The sequence below is a fragment of the Ambystoma mexicanum genome, chromosome 5q, assembly GCF_040938575.1.
Source record: "Ambystoma mexicanum isolate Mex_15411 chromosome 5q, UKY_AmexF1_1, whole genome shotgun sequence".
NCBI classification, from domain to species: Eukaryota; Metazoa; Chordata; class Amphibia; order Caudata; family Ambystomatidae; genus Ambystoma; species Ambystoma mexicanum.
Window position 1 is genome coordinate 565,278,851 of NC_090933.1, and position 18,717 is coordinate 565,297,567.

Below are 18,717 nucleotides of genomic sequence, written 5' to 3' on the forward strand. Positions count from 1 at the left end.
AGATTGTAAATTCTGTACATCCTGACCTACTAAGATAATGTAAGTAACTCTGCCCCACTGCGCAACTTGTTTTGTATATTGTATTATCTTTTGTGTAATGTGACCATTTGTATATTGCCTGTACATTATGTAATATGTGTAAGCTTCGCATAGCCTTGCTGCGCCCTGCTACTCCCGGGTCTGGTGCGCCTTATAAATTCAATAAACAAACAAATAAGCAAGGAGGGGATGTTCTTGTTTCTGCACTACCCGCAGAGATGATGCAAGGGTAACTATAAATTTAGTTTTCCTCAGCAGTCACTGGAAGCCATCGTTTTTTTGGACAGAACAGACCAAACTACATTCAAAATGGAAAACTGAGGGTTGCTGAACAAGATAATCTGTGTTCTGTTTTACAAGCTCAGAATTAAGATCACCGAGACTAAACTGACTGAAACATCTTGTCAAAGACAGACGTAAACATACACGACCTTTAGAATTGTGGGCCATTCCAGCTTTGCCCATGTGTACACAGAGCCAGTAAAAGAGAGTATGAAGAAATGTTCAAATGTGATCCAATAGTTAAGGGTTTTATCACTGTGCTCCCTAAACTTTGTAACTTATATTATTAAATTCCTGACTATTGGTCACTTAGTCGGGCTTTAGCCTTGGCATGGATGTTCCCATTTACAATTACACCAAAGGCATAGGAGTAATGTTCAATGCAATCTGTTTTAAATGTACATTGAAAATGTGGGTGATATGAGGGGTGTCTTAGGGAAGTATGGGAGTGTTAAGGAGGTGTCAGAAAGGATACCAGGTAACAGGCCCACAAAACTGTGGCATAAAACTTTGATGTGGTCCAAGAAACATTAGTGAATACTCTTTACTGATCACTGGATGTTGCAGGTATAACTTGATATGCGAGACATGTTTTGTATAAATATTTAGCAGAGAAAGAAAAAGTTATACGGGTCATTTTAACATTTTTATTTTGATCATCTTTGACCTGTAGTAACTTTCTACAGAGCTACTTACTCCTTGTAAGAGTACCAATTTTGTGGACTTTTTTGTGAATCAGAAGCAACCTACAAATATTTTTCAACATGAGCAAGTAAAACTGGATTAATTTGTGAATATAGTTTTGCCGTGCAAGTTATGACCGCACATAGGAGCAATTTAGCCCTGTAGTAACTTTCACAAAGAATCCTTTTTAAATGTATATTGGCATCTTAAATGTTCAATCCTTCATCTATATAACATTTCCATTTTCCTCAATATATTTATTACATTTTAATTTAATGTATTTATGTTTAAATGTTGGGCTTCATTCCTGGCTCTGGACTCTCTGCCATGTCCTCTTCACAAAAAGACATTGGGGGTCATTACGAGGTTGCTGGTTCGGAAACAACGGTATTGGTAAGCTTGCCGGTACTGTTGTTTCCGGACCGGCAAACAGAGTTCTGCGAGCGGGTTCCTTTTTGCCCACCAGGTCTCACCTGGCGGGTGGAAAGGCACCCGCACACAGACCTTGACGGATGCACCGGCACCATTGATTAATGGTGCCGGTGCATCCGACCTCCCCATTCCTATTGAGTCCAATGGGACTCAAATGGAAAGCAATATTTTTCGGCGCCCAGCAATTAGGAATTACCGGGACCGCCGGGGCTGTAATGTCCCGGTAAGTCCCCATTGCCGGCACCGGAATAAAATGACTCCGGCGGCAGCCGTGCCGGAGGCCCATTGTAGCTTGAAAAAATAATGCCTTCTCCAGCTGATGCCCAAGCTACATTGGCTTACTTTCCACCTCTTTCAATCGCCCTTTGTATCAAGGCTGCATGATGGGGCAGGTTTGCCTCCTCTAGGATTTTCTCCTCTTCAGAGCTATCCCCTCCTTCTTTGTGCTCTTGTGGGGTATTTCATACCTCCCTCTTTCTTTCCCGTAGGTTGCTCCGCAGGTGACTCTGACTACGGGGATTGGATTGGTTATTCCCCATTTACAAGCTAGTCAACATCATTTTCTGGAAATTGCATTTGTTATGGGATTGACTAGCTATGGGTCACCACTAACATTTCAATTAAATGCTAGCAAGGGGTTGAAGTATGCATGAAGGCCAGCACCATATTCTTTGGTGTTTTGAACAGGAAGCAGAGCAGTTCTGCTCCCTTGCCTGATGATCCGGCTTCTCTAGGCAGAGGAAATTACTGGAGTGCTTTCTTCCCTGCAGCAGTCCCTCAGCTGGTAGTCACCCCACTACCAACGGCGACCGTTCTGCTGAAGCTGCAATCTTGCAGTTGGTGTTTCTTCCCCATATGGTGTTTCTATGCCACGTGCATCTCACTGGGAGGTCAGAAACAATGTATGTTTGAGGTATTGCTCTTAATGGTATTCTTTTCCTTGCTGGAGTCTTTTTGCCCGCAATATCTGTTGAACTTTCACCTAATTGTTTAACTCTGAATCTGCTTGGAGTCTATGGATTTCAGGTGTGGTCCCCAAGTTATCCTGACAATGGCAGTATTTTCAAATGTCACCAAGCCATGAGTTTACAGTTTCACTGTATATTTTCTTTACAATGAAAACAGCCAACACATTGAGCCTTTTCCTAAAAACAGAGAAAATAGGAAAAGAGGCACCCAGTGAGTATTTGTGGCAATGTACAACTTTATTGACCAATACTATGGATGCCTATTCCTAGGTAAAAAGCTAGACTAAAAATAAAATGAATTGAATTATTATGAAGTCCTAACCAGAGGGATGACTGTAATGTTTGCTTTGTCTCCCTACTGGGTTTGTGCAGCATGTGGTTGGAATGTCCCAACCATCACTGCCTGCATGTCAACCGGTTTCAGTGGTGTTTATTATACCACCTTCTTCTGAACGGTCTTCTGTTAAACTGTAAGGCTTCTATGCATCCATGTAGTGGCATATTCTTAACCACAACTCTTTTGTACCAACAAAAAGTTTGGAAAAATCTCACCTTGAATGATTTCGGTGAGGTGGGATTTGGAGCCTTAGAAACAAGAATTGAAAGGAAATCTCTTATTTTTTAAAGAATACACACAATATTCGTTTTCATCTAATGCAATAATTGCAATATACGTTTGGATATATATTTTTTGTATTACTTTGTACTCCCAGATCATCACAGATCTCTTTAATACCCAGTTTTTAATAGGGGTGCAGGAGCATTATCTCAATGGGTTGCCTACAGCATGAGCATTCTGAAATTGCAACCACAACCTTTAGCAGTGTGCATCTAACATCACAGTCATCAAAACTGTGCTACGCACTAGATACTGGAATAATTGTTGGGTGCTGGTGCTTGGGTCACTGTTAATATGCAACTTTTGTTTCATCAGGAAGCATCAGCTGGGAGATTGTAATTACAACCGCAGAAGAATTTTAGAAAAATGTATAAAAACGTAATACGTTTGCGTCTGCTCCTTTCACTCTAAAGAGCTCCCTTCATATCTTAATTCAAGAATGTCCTTTAAAGGTTAGCACGTACAACACGTACATAGCTATGGGCGCTACTCTATGTTGCTTCTATTCCCACATGATCACTTTATGAAAGTCGCTGTAGCACCAGAGCATATATCTGAAAGAGTCTATACCAGGCAGCATGTATAGCTAACGTCAGGGTCTAGCAGTTATTCATCTTAATGCTGACGTTCCAGCTATGCATTTGTATCCATTTACTGACCCATACTTTGACCGCCAAACTCACTAGTCTGTTCGTGGATCTACGCTCCAAGCCTCACTCGCTTCCGTTGTGGAATAGGAAAGCCATCGCTTCACATTTACTGGCTCGTTTTTCTTCCGGTCTTCGCAACGTGCATCTAGTCATGTAATGCAATGCAAACACACTACCAGAGATTTGTCAGTATGCTCGTGTGTATGGGTAAACCCATCTCGTAGAGGTGTCCCAATGTTGGTCAATATTTCAATTAACTCTCAAATCCAATAGCTTTATTCAGAAATCTTTGATTAATATGATGTGGACTAGTTTCCCATCATAGCTATCAATGTATTCAAATTTAAAGCAACATTTGACAAGGTATGTATGTTCATATATTTAGTCATGCAATCATGTAGACTTATATCACCGATACTCACACAGGTTTTTCTCATCTCCTCAAAGCCTGGTGTAGATAAGAAACCAAGTAAATGGTATAAGCATGTTTAACTCCTCTGACAGTGTGTACAGCGCAGTATAAACGGCTTATAGAACTACTGCCTTCGACCACTATGTGTAGCCCGGTGTGTGTAGATAAGGGGTAACTCCCCAGTTATAATGTGGCTAAGGTCTGCCACACCATTAACTCATTTAACCCCCTTTGGTCTATCTTAAGGCTGAAAAGCCATCTTTGTTCTCTTTTAAGTAGAATGGACTGCATGTTTCTCCCCCTTAGTAGGCGTATCACATTTTCAATAATGGTCCAGGTCAGGTCGCTGTCCTTGTATCGTTTTTTCCGAGAAACGGTCAACAAGGGGTCCATTGGCTCTTATAGTGTGTATACAAGATTTGTGCTCCTGGGTTCTCTTTTTGATAGGCCTGCTCATCATCCCGATATACTTCCTGGTTGCAGGGACATGTGAAAAGGTAGATCACATCACTTGAATTACAATTTGTAAAGTGAAGTTGTTTCCATACTGTTTTGAGGCCCATGTCTACTTTAGTAGACTTGGCAGTTTGTGCACAAACAGAATATTGGCCGCATGGGGCATGTCCAAAGGGGCATTACCAACTGGACATGCCGTGTTCCACAGGGTTCATTGTACTGCTGGTGCAGGGACTGGTTGGTAAGACCTTGCCAGCAAATCTTGAATGTTCCTCCTTCTTTTTATAGCAAAACGAGTTGTCTGCAATTCTGCAGTCCGCACATTCAATAAAGGTCACATTTTATTAAGTTGGGATGAGAGACTAAGTACTGCCGTTATCCTATGATCATGTAGTGGTCTCCCTTTTTGTTCCATGCACGTTTTCTGGCCCGACTCAACAGTTTTCTCGGATACCCTCTTGCTCTTAATCTTTCAGTCAGGGCTGTTGCTTGTTCATCGGATGTACGTGATTAATTAGTTGATGAACATTTTGAATCCAAAAATCACCAATTCGAAATGCCGGTCACCATATAATCACGTACATCACCCCTAACCGCTATCCCCCAACCTCCACCACTCTACCCTTAAAACCTACCTCCTCAGGCTCACTTACCTGCTGTTCCTCTCCACGGGTCTTTCCCTGCGACACAAGTTTTGCCTCCCCATTGAGGGGCTGAAACGTCCACCGCAGGGTCCGTTTAAAATAAAGAAGAAAAAGAATAATCTTTCTTTGTCCCCACTTTCCTTATTATGCAAGCCGGGGAACACCCCTGAATACCTGTAATGTCAATCAAGGGGAGCAGGGGACACCCACGTACTCCCTGCTCCCCTTATTCAACATTTTGGCTTTCCAGTATTTTTACCGTGCCAGATTCTGCATTTTCTCCCGTTAGTTTTATTTTTTTCAAGATTTTCTACAGATACCTTGTCCATCATATTCTGTGATGTCAGAGCAATTTCTCCTGAATCTGAGATACTGCCCAATCCTTGAATGTATCAGGATGGAAACTTTGGACTTGTAATAGCGAGTCCCTGTCGGTACTTTCTCTGAAAACAGTGGACCAGAATTTGCCATTTTTTTCCTTAATCTCCAAGGCAAAGAAATGCACTACCTCTTTGCTTGTGGAGCAAGTGAACTTGCGGTATCCATTTCTGCTATTCAGCCAATTTATAAAGGCTTCCAAATGGATCTGGTCTCCTGTGTAGACCATAAATACATTTTCATGGCCAGCTACCACCATAAGTTCTGTGAATTCATCACACTTTTTATTGGCCACCTAAAGTTGTTTTACACTAGCATTCCAGTTTTTCCTTGAATGCCACTAGAGTCGCCACTGGTGACACAGGACGGTCAGCTACAGTCAGTGCTCCACATAAGACTTTGAGGTGGGAGTATTGTACTCCCTATTTTTGAAAGTAGGTAGCAAAATAATTTTTAGGGAGTAGAAACAGGAGTCCCATTCCCAATGGGAGTATTTTATAAACAAGTAAATATATGTTCAACTGTAAAACAGAAATGTTTTTGTGAGAAATACTTCTTTGCACCAAGGTTAGTCATGCATATTAAAACATACGTTTGGCCTCTTCCATAATTATAGTCATTTATTCCTGTGGTACTGCATCAACTACTGGTCCAAACACATCCATGGAACTGTTTGGGTGAAAGCCGCACACAAGCTCCTATTTGTCAATTTCCCCATTTTTTATTGGGAGTATTTTTACTCCGCATTAACATTTTTTGGGAGTATTTGCCTATATTTAGGCAGTAAAAGTGGCCAATACATCCCTTATCTGTAGCGCAGCCTACAACACTTGAGTCCCTATCCGAAGAAGGGGGTCCCTTCCTCTGATAGCACCCCCCTCCCCCCTGGGCTTCCCCTAGGGTGGTGGGCTAGGAGAAGAAACTTGTAAGAACTTTATCTTTTTATTCAACTTCTAGAACATTTACTCGCAACAGCTGGCTTTTAATTCTTGTTCGCGAATCACATAGTAAATCCTCCAGCAAAGTACATGTTGTGAAAAAGGTGACCTTTGGGCACTAGGCCCCAATTATTAGCAGTGTTGGACTTATTAAGAACTAGGGACCTGTTTTCTACCTAATATTCTACACCAGAGAAGACCCCTTTTGAAGAGCTCAAGTCCCAGGTTAGAGATACTGCTGGCAAGAAAAGGAAAGAAGTACAGCAGGATTTTGACCAATGCCAAATCAATGGCATACCATGGTAGAGGGAGTGTGAAGAATCCTTCAGAGTCATCACTAAACCCTAGCCTAAAGTCTCCTTCCAAGTTGCCTGGGAAGGCAGCCGCTACCTGATCCTCACCCTGGGGGTGATATCACGAGGGAGGATCACATGGAAGGAGACGGCTGTCAGAGGGAAGTGGTGACTCCATCAGGAGAGACGCAGTGTTCATGCTCTTGTGAGGATGAGATTCCCCAAATGCCTAAATATCTAATGGTATGCTGTCACTATGCGGTTTCCTCTCACAGAATTACTCAAAGTACAGAATATGAAGACCCTTCATACAAGCATGCAGATGGTATAATGAGGGATCAGGAAGCTAATATTGCAACTTGTAGCTGTTAGGATTCTGCCTTAGAACAAGGTTCTAAACCCAAGAGTACAATACCAACTCCTTTAACAATCTCCCCTAAGTCTGAATACTTTCAATTACCCTATCATATTGGGTTAACCAATAATAAAACAAATAAGAATATTATGGACTTCAAGTCCCATAATGCCCATAGTACTGAGATGAGGAAGAGGGGCTCAGAGTTCAGGAAGTCCTATAAGCAGTCTAGTTGTTTGAATAGGAAGCACCTGATCAAGACCTTTAAAAACTTAAAGGACTTTCAGGTGTGAAAGCAGGAGCAGGAGGAGGAGGAAGTAAAAGCTGAGGGTGTGGCGGCAGCAGGACGCTTTGTAGGAGTTATGGTAGATGTCGGGGAGACATGGCCATGCAGAGAGCGTGCAGCGGTGCTGAAGCAAGCCAATCTGTGTGGGAGAGGAGCTCCCAACATGTCGTGAGTTGGCCTAAAGCAGGTGACCCTGGGGCGCGCCGAAGGAGAGATCGCTAGGTGAGAATGCTTATTTTGAATACTGCACAATTGAATTGATCCAAATTGGGCACAACTCTCCTAATAAGGGATTCTTAATAGGGGACAATTGTAACCAGCATTGCCAAAGCCAGAGAAGATTGAAATACAGGCAAATTGGGTGCAATTCTAATGAGGGATGCCAACTAGGAGAGTATTGTAACCCGCATTGTTAAGTCAGTAGAAGAAGCATAAAAAGACAAACAGGGTGCAACTCTCCCAGAAAGAGAGACCAATTGAGAGATTATTTTAAGCCGCATTGTCAGCAGCCAAGAGGTTGCACAACCAGAAAACAAAGGCCACAGGAGCAAAGCCCTGCTTTTATGACAAACCAAGAGGCAGAAAACTGTAACCTGCGTTGCCAAAAGCCAAAAGACAAGCAAGAGAACAATTATCCTTTTGTGGAATATCAGTTTGGAAAGAGATGTAACACATTTTGTTACGAGTCAAAAGACTATCAAGAGAAGCGGTTGTTGGTTCAAATCTCCTCATTTAGGATTCAGTGTGGAGAGTTTGGAACACACCTTACCACAGAACACATTGTAGTAGTAGCAGGCAAATAAAAAAGGAAAGGGACCAATTGTAGTTATTCCAGGCAGGCGAGTGTATCAGGAAAAAGATGATTTAAAGTACTGTGAATGTGATAAAAGGTGGTGGTGGGAAAGTAGTGTTATTTCCATCACCTTGTCTTGTTGAACTTGAACTGTGGCATTTCAGAAAGTAACTCTTGAACTATCCTGACTAAAGTGTTTCTTTTGAAGAAGTATGATGTGCTAACATGTGCTTGGCCTTTTGAGAAAAGAACACTTACATTTGAGTTATGAATTTATCCTTGCGGGAAAAGACTTTTGTAGTACCAAGCAGGAGGCGTTTGGAGAAGAAGACTTTGTTTTATCAAGCAGAATGATGTGGAAAAATTAACACTCGCCTTGATTCGTAAACAAGCCTTTGGAGGAGAGATATTCACTTTGCAGAGTGAAAGGACACATTGAATGGAAAAGACATGTTCTGCTACATTCAATGGAACTTTGTTATTACTCAGAACTTTCTTGAACTGAACTTGATTCCAGATATTCCTGAACTGATCCAAGGGAAGGGAAGGGACTTTAACCCTGGTCACAAGGATTACTGATTATGACTTTTGAGTTTGACTTGCCGTGTTATTTTGTGGTATTTAAGACAGCCAAACAAACCTTGTATAATTGTGTTGCATATGTTAGTGAGCGGGTCAGATACTTTTTAGAGACACTAGGTCCTTTTTCTTTAGCCTTAGTTTGTTAGGCAGCAACATCCTTGTTAGGTTAGGGAAAGATAGGCGTTTGTCTCACCCCTTTTTATTTAACAAAATGGCAACTTGTGAGAAAACTATACCTTTGTGTCTGTCTCGTATTGCTGACCCCCTCATAGGGGCCTGGCAAATGGCACCACTGCAGGATCCAAGGTACCCTTGTAGGTCTCATGACCGGGGACATGTACTCCCTGCACCAGTCACTCAGGATTCAGCTTGGAAGCGGCAGGAAGCTGGTTAAGTAAAGGGATGCTTTTACAGGACTGAAGACATGATCTGATGCTCAAGGTTTTGAACCCTTGACTAGCAATGACCCAGCAGTAAGGGAAAAAGAATAATCAATATATTTGGGACATGCCTAATCGATTAGTCAGTCAAAGTAGCAATGAGAAAAGCACCAGAATGACGTAGGGAACGGACCAAGGAGATTAAGGCAGCCAGCTAACACCGAACATCCCAGAACGGGAGCAACCATGGCGTGCAAATCAGGATGAGCCAAGATGAAGCTCAAGCAGAATAGTGGTGACCCCAACACGGTTTGGAGTCAAGGAAACTCACTACTTTGAGGGGCTTGGACGAGAAGGATTTTGTGGAGACGCAACGCAGAAGCTAAACAGAACAGTTCCAGCACAGGACAGCCAGTCTAGCCACAAAGAGGACCGGGAGGAAGAGGAGGAACAGCCCAGGAAGGATGACCAGCAGCCAGAAAAAACAGAGGGCAAGAGATAAAGAAACCAGGAACCAGCCAGCATGTCCAAACCTGGTCCTAGAAATCAGCAACCCATATTCCAAGCATCCATCGAACCGAATCTGAGGTATGGCCAAGTTCTCCCCTGAATATGCACATTTACGCAAACATTACTCACAGTCTTAATGCATAGAAATAAGAGGCAGGCGAACCGGATGTTCAAAACTTTAAATGAAATGTTACAAAGATCCTTGTTTGCCATTTATTTTTTAACATCATTACTGCTGTTCTGCACAACTATGGTAAAATAATGTACGGTGCATTAGCAAGGTTGTATTGAGAGCAAAGGGGAGAAGGGTTTAACTGTATTCATTGCGCCCAGAGTTGGGTGGTACCATATAGGAATAAAGCCATCTTTTTTTGTGTCCAAGCTCTTGGGATACGATGCCTGGAAAACAAATGACAAAAACATGTAGGCTACCCTTTAAGCAAATGCACTTGCTGAACTGTGTGGAATGTGCCCAGCACTAATCTGAAGGCTCAAAATTCAATCTAATGTTTGACAGACATTTCTAAATTATGCAGCCTAAAATAATATTCAGCAGGATTCAAGTGTCATTGGATTTAATGTTGGTTGTTTAAGCTCTTGGCAAAAAGTGTGCTGGAACAACAATGACATGGACCTGTGTAAATATGTAGTTCCTGCTCTGTTAAAATTCTGCATTCAGCAGTTTCACTTACTCAAGCTAGTTCAGTGTCATCAGAAAGACTTGAGGGAAGTGAGAAATGTTTAAAGCAAGAAATTAGGACTATACAAAGCACACCCCAATGTGCATTGTCCTATAAAGAAAAGTATAGGTCACCTGATGCAGAAATGCCAGGCACTTGGAAATGGAACAACAAAAGTTAGAAAGAAGTTTACTTTTCACACCATGATTGATCCAGGGATGTTATAAAGCCATGTAGATTTGCTCTTACCACAGCAAGCTGTGTCCTGGAAGCTACAGTATGAAAAACAGCAGGCATCATGAGCGATTCTTCAACTTTCAATTCCATTTCATTCTCAGCTGAAAATGAGTTTTTTGGAATAGCTGGTGGACGTTCACACAGTATCATCTCTTTGTTGAACAGGAATATTGGATTTGTATCCTGCAAAAAAACAAATGCATAGGAATATCATCAAATTATTGCAATGAAGCACCCATTCAACTATTAGAACTGCAAGCACCTCACAAAGAATCTGAAAGTTGGTTTAAGTCTCAGCTGCAGAAGACTAAATAAAACATTGCGGCAACATATCACTAGCAGACTGTCCATCTACCACCAAGACAGTTAAACTTGATGCAGGTTAGGTGGACAACACACAGACTCAGACTCCAGTGGGCTTAGTTAGGGAGGATTTTCTACATCCATCAGGTGAGGGGCGACGGTGAAGAGACCTACCCTGTGTCTAAGAACTGGAATGTCCACCAAGTTCGATGACAGCTCTCTCAATGGGTAAAGTAGTAGAGCAGTACGACTTGTCACAGATGGCTTTACAAATACACTGACTTACTTATCAATTCCAAACTGAACATGAATAAAATAAGATACACAAACGTACCGTTCCAGCACTGTAACTGCAGACTCTTCTTTCTGGAGCCATACATTCCCCGCCATTAACAACCAAGATCTGCTGCTGTACAGAAATTTTATATTTTGTCTGAATGGCATGCTTAAGGTCAGCCACCCTACAATGGTAAAACAAAATGTAAACAACTCACTAAATAACGCGTCCCAAACAAATGTCAAATGATTTTCAGCATTTTTTAAACACATGATTTGTTCCCATTATTTTGCATCTCTGTCACCGTATACCGTTCTTATCAACAGCTATTTTTCCGATGGTTTTTTTAACAAAAATGTTTCACCAAAAAAAAAAAAAAAAAATCTGAAAAAAAGGGAGGCGGTGGGAAGGAGCATTAAGGGGCACAAACCCCCCAGAGAGCCCTCACCGCCACCAGCATGCCCAGATGCCACAGCTGGATGTGAAACATAAAAAAAGACATAAAAGGTAAAAACACTATTAAAAAATGCTTTTTTTCTGAAAAACATTTTTGTAAAAACCATCAAAAAAACAGCCATCGATGAAAGAGCATAGAACCCTCTGTCACACATGACATAAAGAAATGAAAAATACCTTATTTGTTTAAATCAGAATTGCATAGGCAAGATCATGAACAGCAGCTCAGACCCTCTCCCACCACATATAAAGTAAGCTTTTCTGTTCATGTTCATTGGCAACATGATGTCAAATATTTAGCTTTAGGTGTCACAAAGCTTAACGTCTGGCACCCAAAAGCATGGCTGAGAAGCTCTAGTAGAAGTGAAATGCAATATTTATTTATGCTTGCTGAGAACTATCCAATGTACGTCAAAATAGTCAGCAATTCTTTCTTCCGGCCCAGTATATTTCTCAATTCCCGGGTCTGCTGTGCCCACAGCATCCCTAATGAAGCCATCTAGGGAAATGGAATGGCCTGTTTTTCTCCGTAAACACGAGAGAGAAGAATGGATACTCAGGAGTGCAATGACTAGTGAGATAGAGCACTGCAGGACTCATACACACAATCAAGTAGATGGATATCCACCTTTGTAAACAGAGAAGGAAATAAAGGGGGACATTCGAAATTTGGCCAGAAGCGATGTTGACCACGTCAAGGTTCTGTGAGGAGCCAGGAATGAGACGTGGACAAAGGGGACTCATGGTTTTGGCCATACACTTATTGAAACAAAAGGTGGTTTGACAATGCCTCTCTGTCCCTATTCTAAGGACATATTCCCTACTGTGAAGGCATCATGAAGCAAGACACAGACAACAGATTCAAAGTCCAAACAAAAGTAATGTATTAATTCAAATGTCAGGATGGTTGAAGGTCTTAGTTGCCCTATAACAAGGCAGGATTTCCTACCTAAAGAAACAAAGGAAAGTCTGAGTCAGAAGGTTGAACTTAAAAGTCTGTGTCCAAAACCTATACTTGTCCTCACAACTAAACAATGTGTTTGGGATGTCAATAATAAATGAAATTGTGTTCGAAATAAGATTCTGAGCTTCTTCCAGCATCTGGATAACTTTTCAGCTCCCCTGGCCCAAGTTGAAGACAACACAGTTGCACAAATGGCCTGGGGGTTCCCTTCCACAAGTTCAAGACAATTCCATAAAGTCTTCAGGATTCTCTCTATCCAAGGCCTCACCAAACATACAAGGCCTCTGGTTTTCCTTCCTTAAGACAACAACAAAGTTCATAAAGTCTCAGGTTTCCCTTCCTCAAGACTTCAGCTTGTCAACTTGTACTTGGTCTCAATCGCTCAATATTCAAAACCAGTTCCAGATCAACTTTACACTTGTTCTTGTTTCTTGGCAGTTCATACAGATTGTTTTCTTCAGCTTCACTTCAGCAACCTCTTGTAACCACTTGCCTTTGTTCTCTGTATAGTCCTCTGCTTTCAAAAACAGGGTATCCCCGGTCTAGGCGTAGTTGTCGGACCACACGGTCCATGCATTACAGGTCACACAACCAGGAACCTTAGACTTTCTGGTCCACACAGGTTCTTCTGTATCTGTACCTGTGCAACGGTTCAAACACACTTGGCTTTTCCTTGCCAGCCTCTTGGCTTTGTCACACTGTTTTCACATACAGTTCCCTTTGTGGCTTTCTTGTTCCTTTACCACATTGCTTTCTTTCATACTTTTTAGCAATATTCCATACTTGCTTTCTACTGTATTTGAAATGATGTGTGCTTTGCTTTCAATATACTGTACATGTACTTCACACAAACTTATCATCGGTTCATAGCTTTGCCAAAAAGCTTGCTTTTTGTTCGGTATTCAATGATGTGTTCTTTTACACTGCTACTCAGAGATTATCTTGCCCATATTATTCCTCACAACCCGTTGTATTGGGTTCATTGCATCTTGCACACTCATTCATTCGGCACCTACTCGGGCTTCCGAACAGCCCCCAGGAGTGTCCTGTTCGAGCGCTCTTCCCTTTTCACTCACCAGTCCCTGGCATCTCCTCCGGGTGGCTGCCTTCTCTGTTTCCACTCCGCCGACACGTTTACCTCTGACCGCGAGCCCTGCACGCAGTTCTCTATGTGGGTTGCCGGCAGCTCCGATTGTTTCCCGCGGATGCTGCCGGTAGCTTGCAGATCTCTTCCGCTGCTGACACCGGACCAGCGAGGCTCCCACCTCTGTGGCCCTCTCGTGGCCCACCCGGGCCTCGGCTCCACAGATTCTTGGGGTTGCTTGCCGGCATCCTGGCTCTCCTGCAGGATGCACCTCGGCCGACCTCCTTCTGCATAGGATTCTCCCTTCAGGCCCGCAACACTCGCCCTGCTACTCTCCTGCTGGTCTCTCTCCCACACTTGTCAGCTCCACCTTTTATACACCTGCAACCATTTGACAGGTTGCCGGTGCGAGTCCACAGTCGCAATTGCCTGACCATAGTTAGTTGAGCACACCGGACATTCCTGACCCTTACAGTAGTCTGCAGGCCTCTTTCTTGTCTCAGTACTAGAGTTGTGAAATGGCATGTTAACGTTCACTACTCCTAGTCACCTCTTCTTCGTCCCAGTACGATAATGGTCTGTATGAGGGGAGACGGTTTGCAACAGCCTATAAAGGTAGGGGGAGTGATCCTCCCTCGCATCTCCACCCCCAGGATTGGGATATAAGAGCGATGGCCCTTTCACTCGCCACCCTGTTATACCGAAGAAGTAATCACATAGCCGGATGATACGTATAATATGTTGGCCAGAAGCGAATCGCATCATGTGACAAACATCGCAATCCGAGAAACCTGAATGTAACCATAGGGAGTCCATTTTGTGAAATGATGGCTATTTACATTTTTGTAACACTTTGCAAATGTATTCTATGCTTTAGATCCGCACACGGTGCGAAGCCACGGCTTGTACTCTGAAATGTTAACGCAGACAGGAATGCAGAACTGTGCAGAAATACAGAGCGCCTAATCAGTAGTCCAGGTGCAGGTTTGTCTTGCAAGCACTGTTGTAAAAGGCAGTTAAACATGAATTACTCTTCTAGCGGTGCTCCTTCACGTAGGATGGTATTTTCTGCTTCCGAACTGTCTGACCCTTAGCTCATGAACTGTAGCAAACAGATAACTTAGTATGGAATGTTTCACTGCTAAGAACAAGATATCCTTACTGAGCCAGAGCTCAACGTTCCACATAACAGAAAGCTGTCTCTGGAGCCTTTGCTAGAATAACGTTTAGACTGAATGAAGACTTGTCATAACGTGTCATAAAATTTGAATGTTAGCATGTACAACACTTAGATGAAATGGTGAACAGTAGCCTGCGTCGCATCTAGACAGGTTTGGGAATGTTAGCATCTGCCACACTTAGATGGAATTGTGAAGGTTAGCAAGTGCCACACCTAGAAATGTCAACACTAGCCTGCGCCGCATCTAGACAGAATTGTGAATATTAGCATGTTAAATATCATAACCCACTAACCAAAAATACTTAACACCTCTACATACTTATCTCACTCAAAAAACTCACACAACCAGCTCTCGCACAACAACCCGCACACACATCACAACACTGCAACAACACATAAGCCGCACCAACAGCACACGCGGACTGACATCGATCCGATACATGCACCAAAGCTCAGCACCCAGTGTATACCGAGTTGAAGCTGCCAACGCAACACCACTCCTCTCACTATGCTACTCCCTCTACACCTTACTAATCCATCCCACCTTCTCGTTTGTAGATCGGCCAGAGCGCCTGGGGACCAACTCCGTTGGTGACGGTGTGCGGTATAAATACCTTTAACATTTAACATAATTGTCAATCACTGAACCCTAGCCTGTATGACATGTATGAGGGCGGGTCGAATAGCATTAGCAAAGGATGATGTATGATGTATATATATTGCTGCTTGAGCGCTGTTCGCTCTCTCTCGCATCTCACGTCGTCTGGGAACACACGTCGTGAGGCGTTGAGACCCAGTCGGCCGACTGAGCTACTCTGAATAAAACCAGACTTGTTTGGAAAACGAACCTCGCAACTAGCATGTCAGTTGGGTATATGGTTATTGTGCATTATTTGCATGTATGGCCAGTTGTGGGCTAAAAAATATGGCACCCAAACAGGGACCCCCCCATTAATGCTCCATCGCATACGTTGAAGTTGAAGGAAGGCAAGAACGATTCGAGGACGAAGCCGTTGGACCGGGATCGGAAGGTGTTCAGGCGCCTCTGCAGAAGTGATTAGAGACTCCTCTGCAGATCTGTACACAGCCGATCCCTGATTGATGAGCAGCGCCCAGAGAGCATCGAGGCGAGGGTCCTGGAAACGAGGCAAATTGAGCCAGACACGCAGTTGCACCGATTCTTGGTTGCCTCTGTATACGGGCGAATTGTGTGCTGAGTGACGAATTGGTTGATCAGGTGAGTCGTGCCCAGATTCTTAAACGTCCTGATATTGGTTGAGAGTTGCACTTGCAAGTTCAAACGGCCAGGTAAAAAAAGGGTAAGAGTTAACTATGCCTGGGAAATTGTCTTCCTGTTTAGTGAGATTTTTGTACTGCAGTAGACAATCTTTGGAAACTGGCCAGGACGCGCCACCCAAAGGGTCACCGGAACACAAGATGTACATAAAGTATGGAATTGGGGCAATAGTGTTCAACGCGGTTTGGCATAGGCAGACCAGACGTCTATCAGACCTTCAGTGGCCTAATAATGGGAGCTTTGAATTAGCACGTATAGAACATTTAGAATCAGTCTTGCTACGAAAAAAGGCCAAACCTGCAGTGTTCGACGTTGTAAGAGACTGGAGAAAGGAAGCTAATCTCTGTTTGAAAAGTACGGAGAAACACGCACGTAAACATAAAACAAACACAGAGAAAGTGCTAGAGCATGATCAGCAGAAGCAGACAGAAGCCATTAGGAACATGGATAGGGCATTCCAATTAGACATACAGAAAATATATCCTTCACAAGACTTGCATACATCAGATGAACTGATAAATAAGATATTGAATGAGTGAAGGAATGAACATTTAAGCATTGACCCAGTTGCACCGCCTCCTTATGTACCTCCTCCTGTTGCTATTGCCATTCCCACGATCCCATATGCACCTGCATTAGCAGTCCCATCTGCACCCGTGACATCATTTCCTCCACCTGCTTCAGAGCACGAGTTATACACTTTAGCTGGCAGTTCTGCAGCAATGAGGCCTGAAAGAGGAAGTATTAGACAGACTCATAGTACGATTAGCAAGGGAAGGAAAGGCAAACTGAAAGAGCAGGCCGAAACGTATATTGATGATGACGATGAAGCGGCTGTGCAAAGTTCCTTATCTGATCATAGAGGCCTTGGTGAACAACAGGTATTGTTAGGATATATGGGGGATTATCTTGTTACAATATGGTGTGATTTGACTAATACAGTGGTACCGCAAGAGTTGCGTGATTTGGTTGTCCTTTCAAATTTGCAAGATAATGCAGCGAAAGTACGAGAACACGTAGGGCGAGAACTTGATCGGTTGCATAAAGAAATAATGAAAAAAGATGAACCGCATGTCGTACGTTCAGGAACGGTTTTTAGCGCCGTTGAAACCTTTTAGTCAAGAGGTGCGAATTTGTACGCGAGACACGCTTAGATGGATTACGGATGCCACCATTTCCCCGATTGAAGTGCATGATACGTTTAGTCAGTATACACGAGAAATGCAGAGAAAGGTGTTACAAGTTATGGTGGACTATTTACAGGATGAATGTGCCTATTGTGGACAAGAAGGCCATTGACGAGCACAGTACCCGTATATACAGAATAGAAATGGGACTATTCCAAAAAGACAGAATAGAGGTCGTCCAGGAATACTAGGTCAGAATAGAAATCAAATGAAGCCACAATTTCAGGATAATCGGGGTAATCAGAATCACCAACGGAACACCATGAATGGTGGAAATGTTTTTGATAACCCCGTCCAATGCATATTACTCTGGCGACTTTACATCGGACAATGTACTGTTCCTCTAGGAAATCCAGAAACAGGGGTTGGAACCAGTGCCTATTCCCGTTGACCAGAAAGGGCCCTATGTAGAAATGAAGGTTGGGAATAGGGAGCACATTTTTTTAGTGGACACAGGTGCATAAAAATGTTCGATTGATCATCAGCAGGTTCCAAACATACCACTGTCAGGGCAAAAGAATGTCTCAGTAGGGTTCTCAGGTACACCAGTAATTAGTCCAGTTTCACAACCAGTGTCAATTACACTAGGTCCATTTACTGAATCACTGAATCATGCCCGTTTCTTTTGACGACAAATACCGGGGAAAACTTGTTGGGATTGAATCTATTGCAAAAGTTGAATGCGGCAATTCGTTGTTCTCCTGATAGAGTGTACTTGACGATTTTGCCACAAAAGACTCCCGTATTGCAATTTGTATCCATGCCGTTGACAACTAAATTGTGTGAAGTACCAGCTTGTATATAGGCAGTGAACGATAATGATGTTGGATGTTTGAATGTAGAACCTGTAAAAATTGTTTTGAAGGAAGGAATTACATTACCACGTATTCTGCAATACAAAATTTCGAGTGAAGGTGAAAAGGCATTGTGTCAGATTTGATTGCTGGAAACGTAATTGAAGACATTTCTGGTAGTGTTTGTAATAGCCCGATTCTTCCACTTTACAAGAAAGGAGGCAATGATATTCCTTACCATTTTATAATTGATTTACAGGCCGTTAACAAAATAGTTGATCCCCAATTCCCATTAGTCCCCGATGTAACCACAATATTGACTATGATTCCTGCTTCGGCATCACACTTCAGTGCGATTGATTTGAAGAATGCGTTCTCCAGTATTCCCGTACATCCAGACAGTAGATATTTGTTTGCCTTTACATTAGTAGGGCGCTCATTTACATTTGCACGTATTCCACAAGGCTACACAGAAAGTCAAAGTATTTATAGTAGGGCATTAAAAGAACAACTGGATATGCTGGAATTACCATCAGGATGTATATTGTTGCAATATA

General features: G+C 42.7%; 1 protein-coding gene across 3 annotated transcripts in view; it reads right to left on the bottom strand.

Annotated features, from left to right (window-relative positions):
• Positions 1-18,717, bottom strand: part of RB1CC1 (RB1 inducible coiled-coil 1) — a 1,537,866-nt gene that overhangs the window by 1,454,454 nt on the left and 64,695 nt on the right. For all 3 annotated transcript variants that reach the window (XM_069621043.1, XM_069621041.1, XM_069621042.1), the window contains exons 3-4: positions 11,256-11,382; positions 10,631-10,801 (exon numbers count right to left, since the gene is read on the bottom strand). In XM_069621043.1, coding sequence (XP_069477144.1) covers positions 10,631-10,801; positions 11,256-11,382 — 298 coding nt within the window. The remainder of the gene's footprint in view (positions 1-10,630; positions 10,802-11,255; positions 11,383-18,717) is intronic.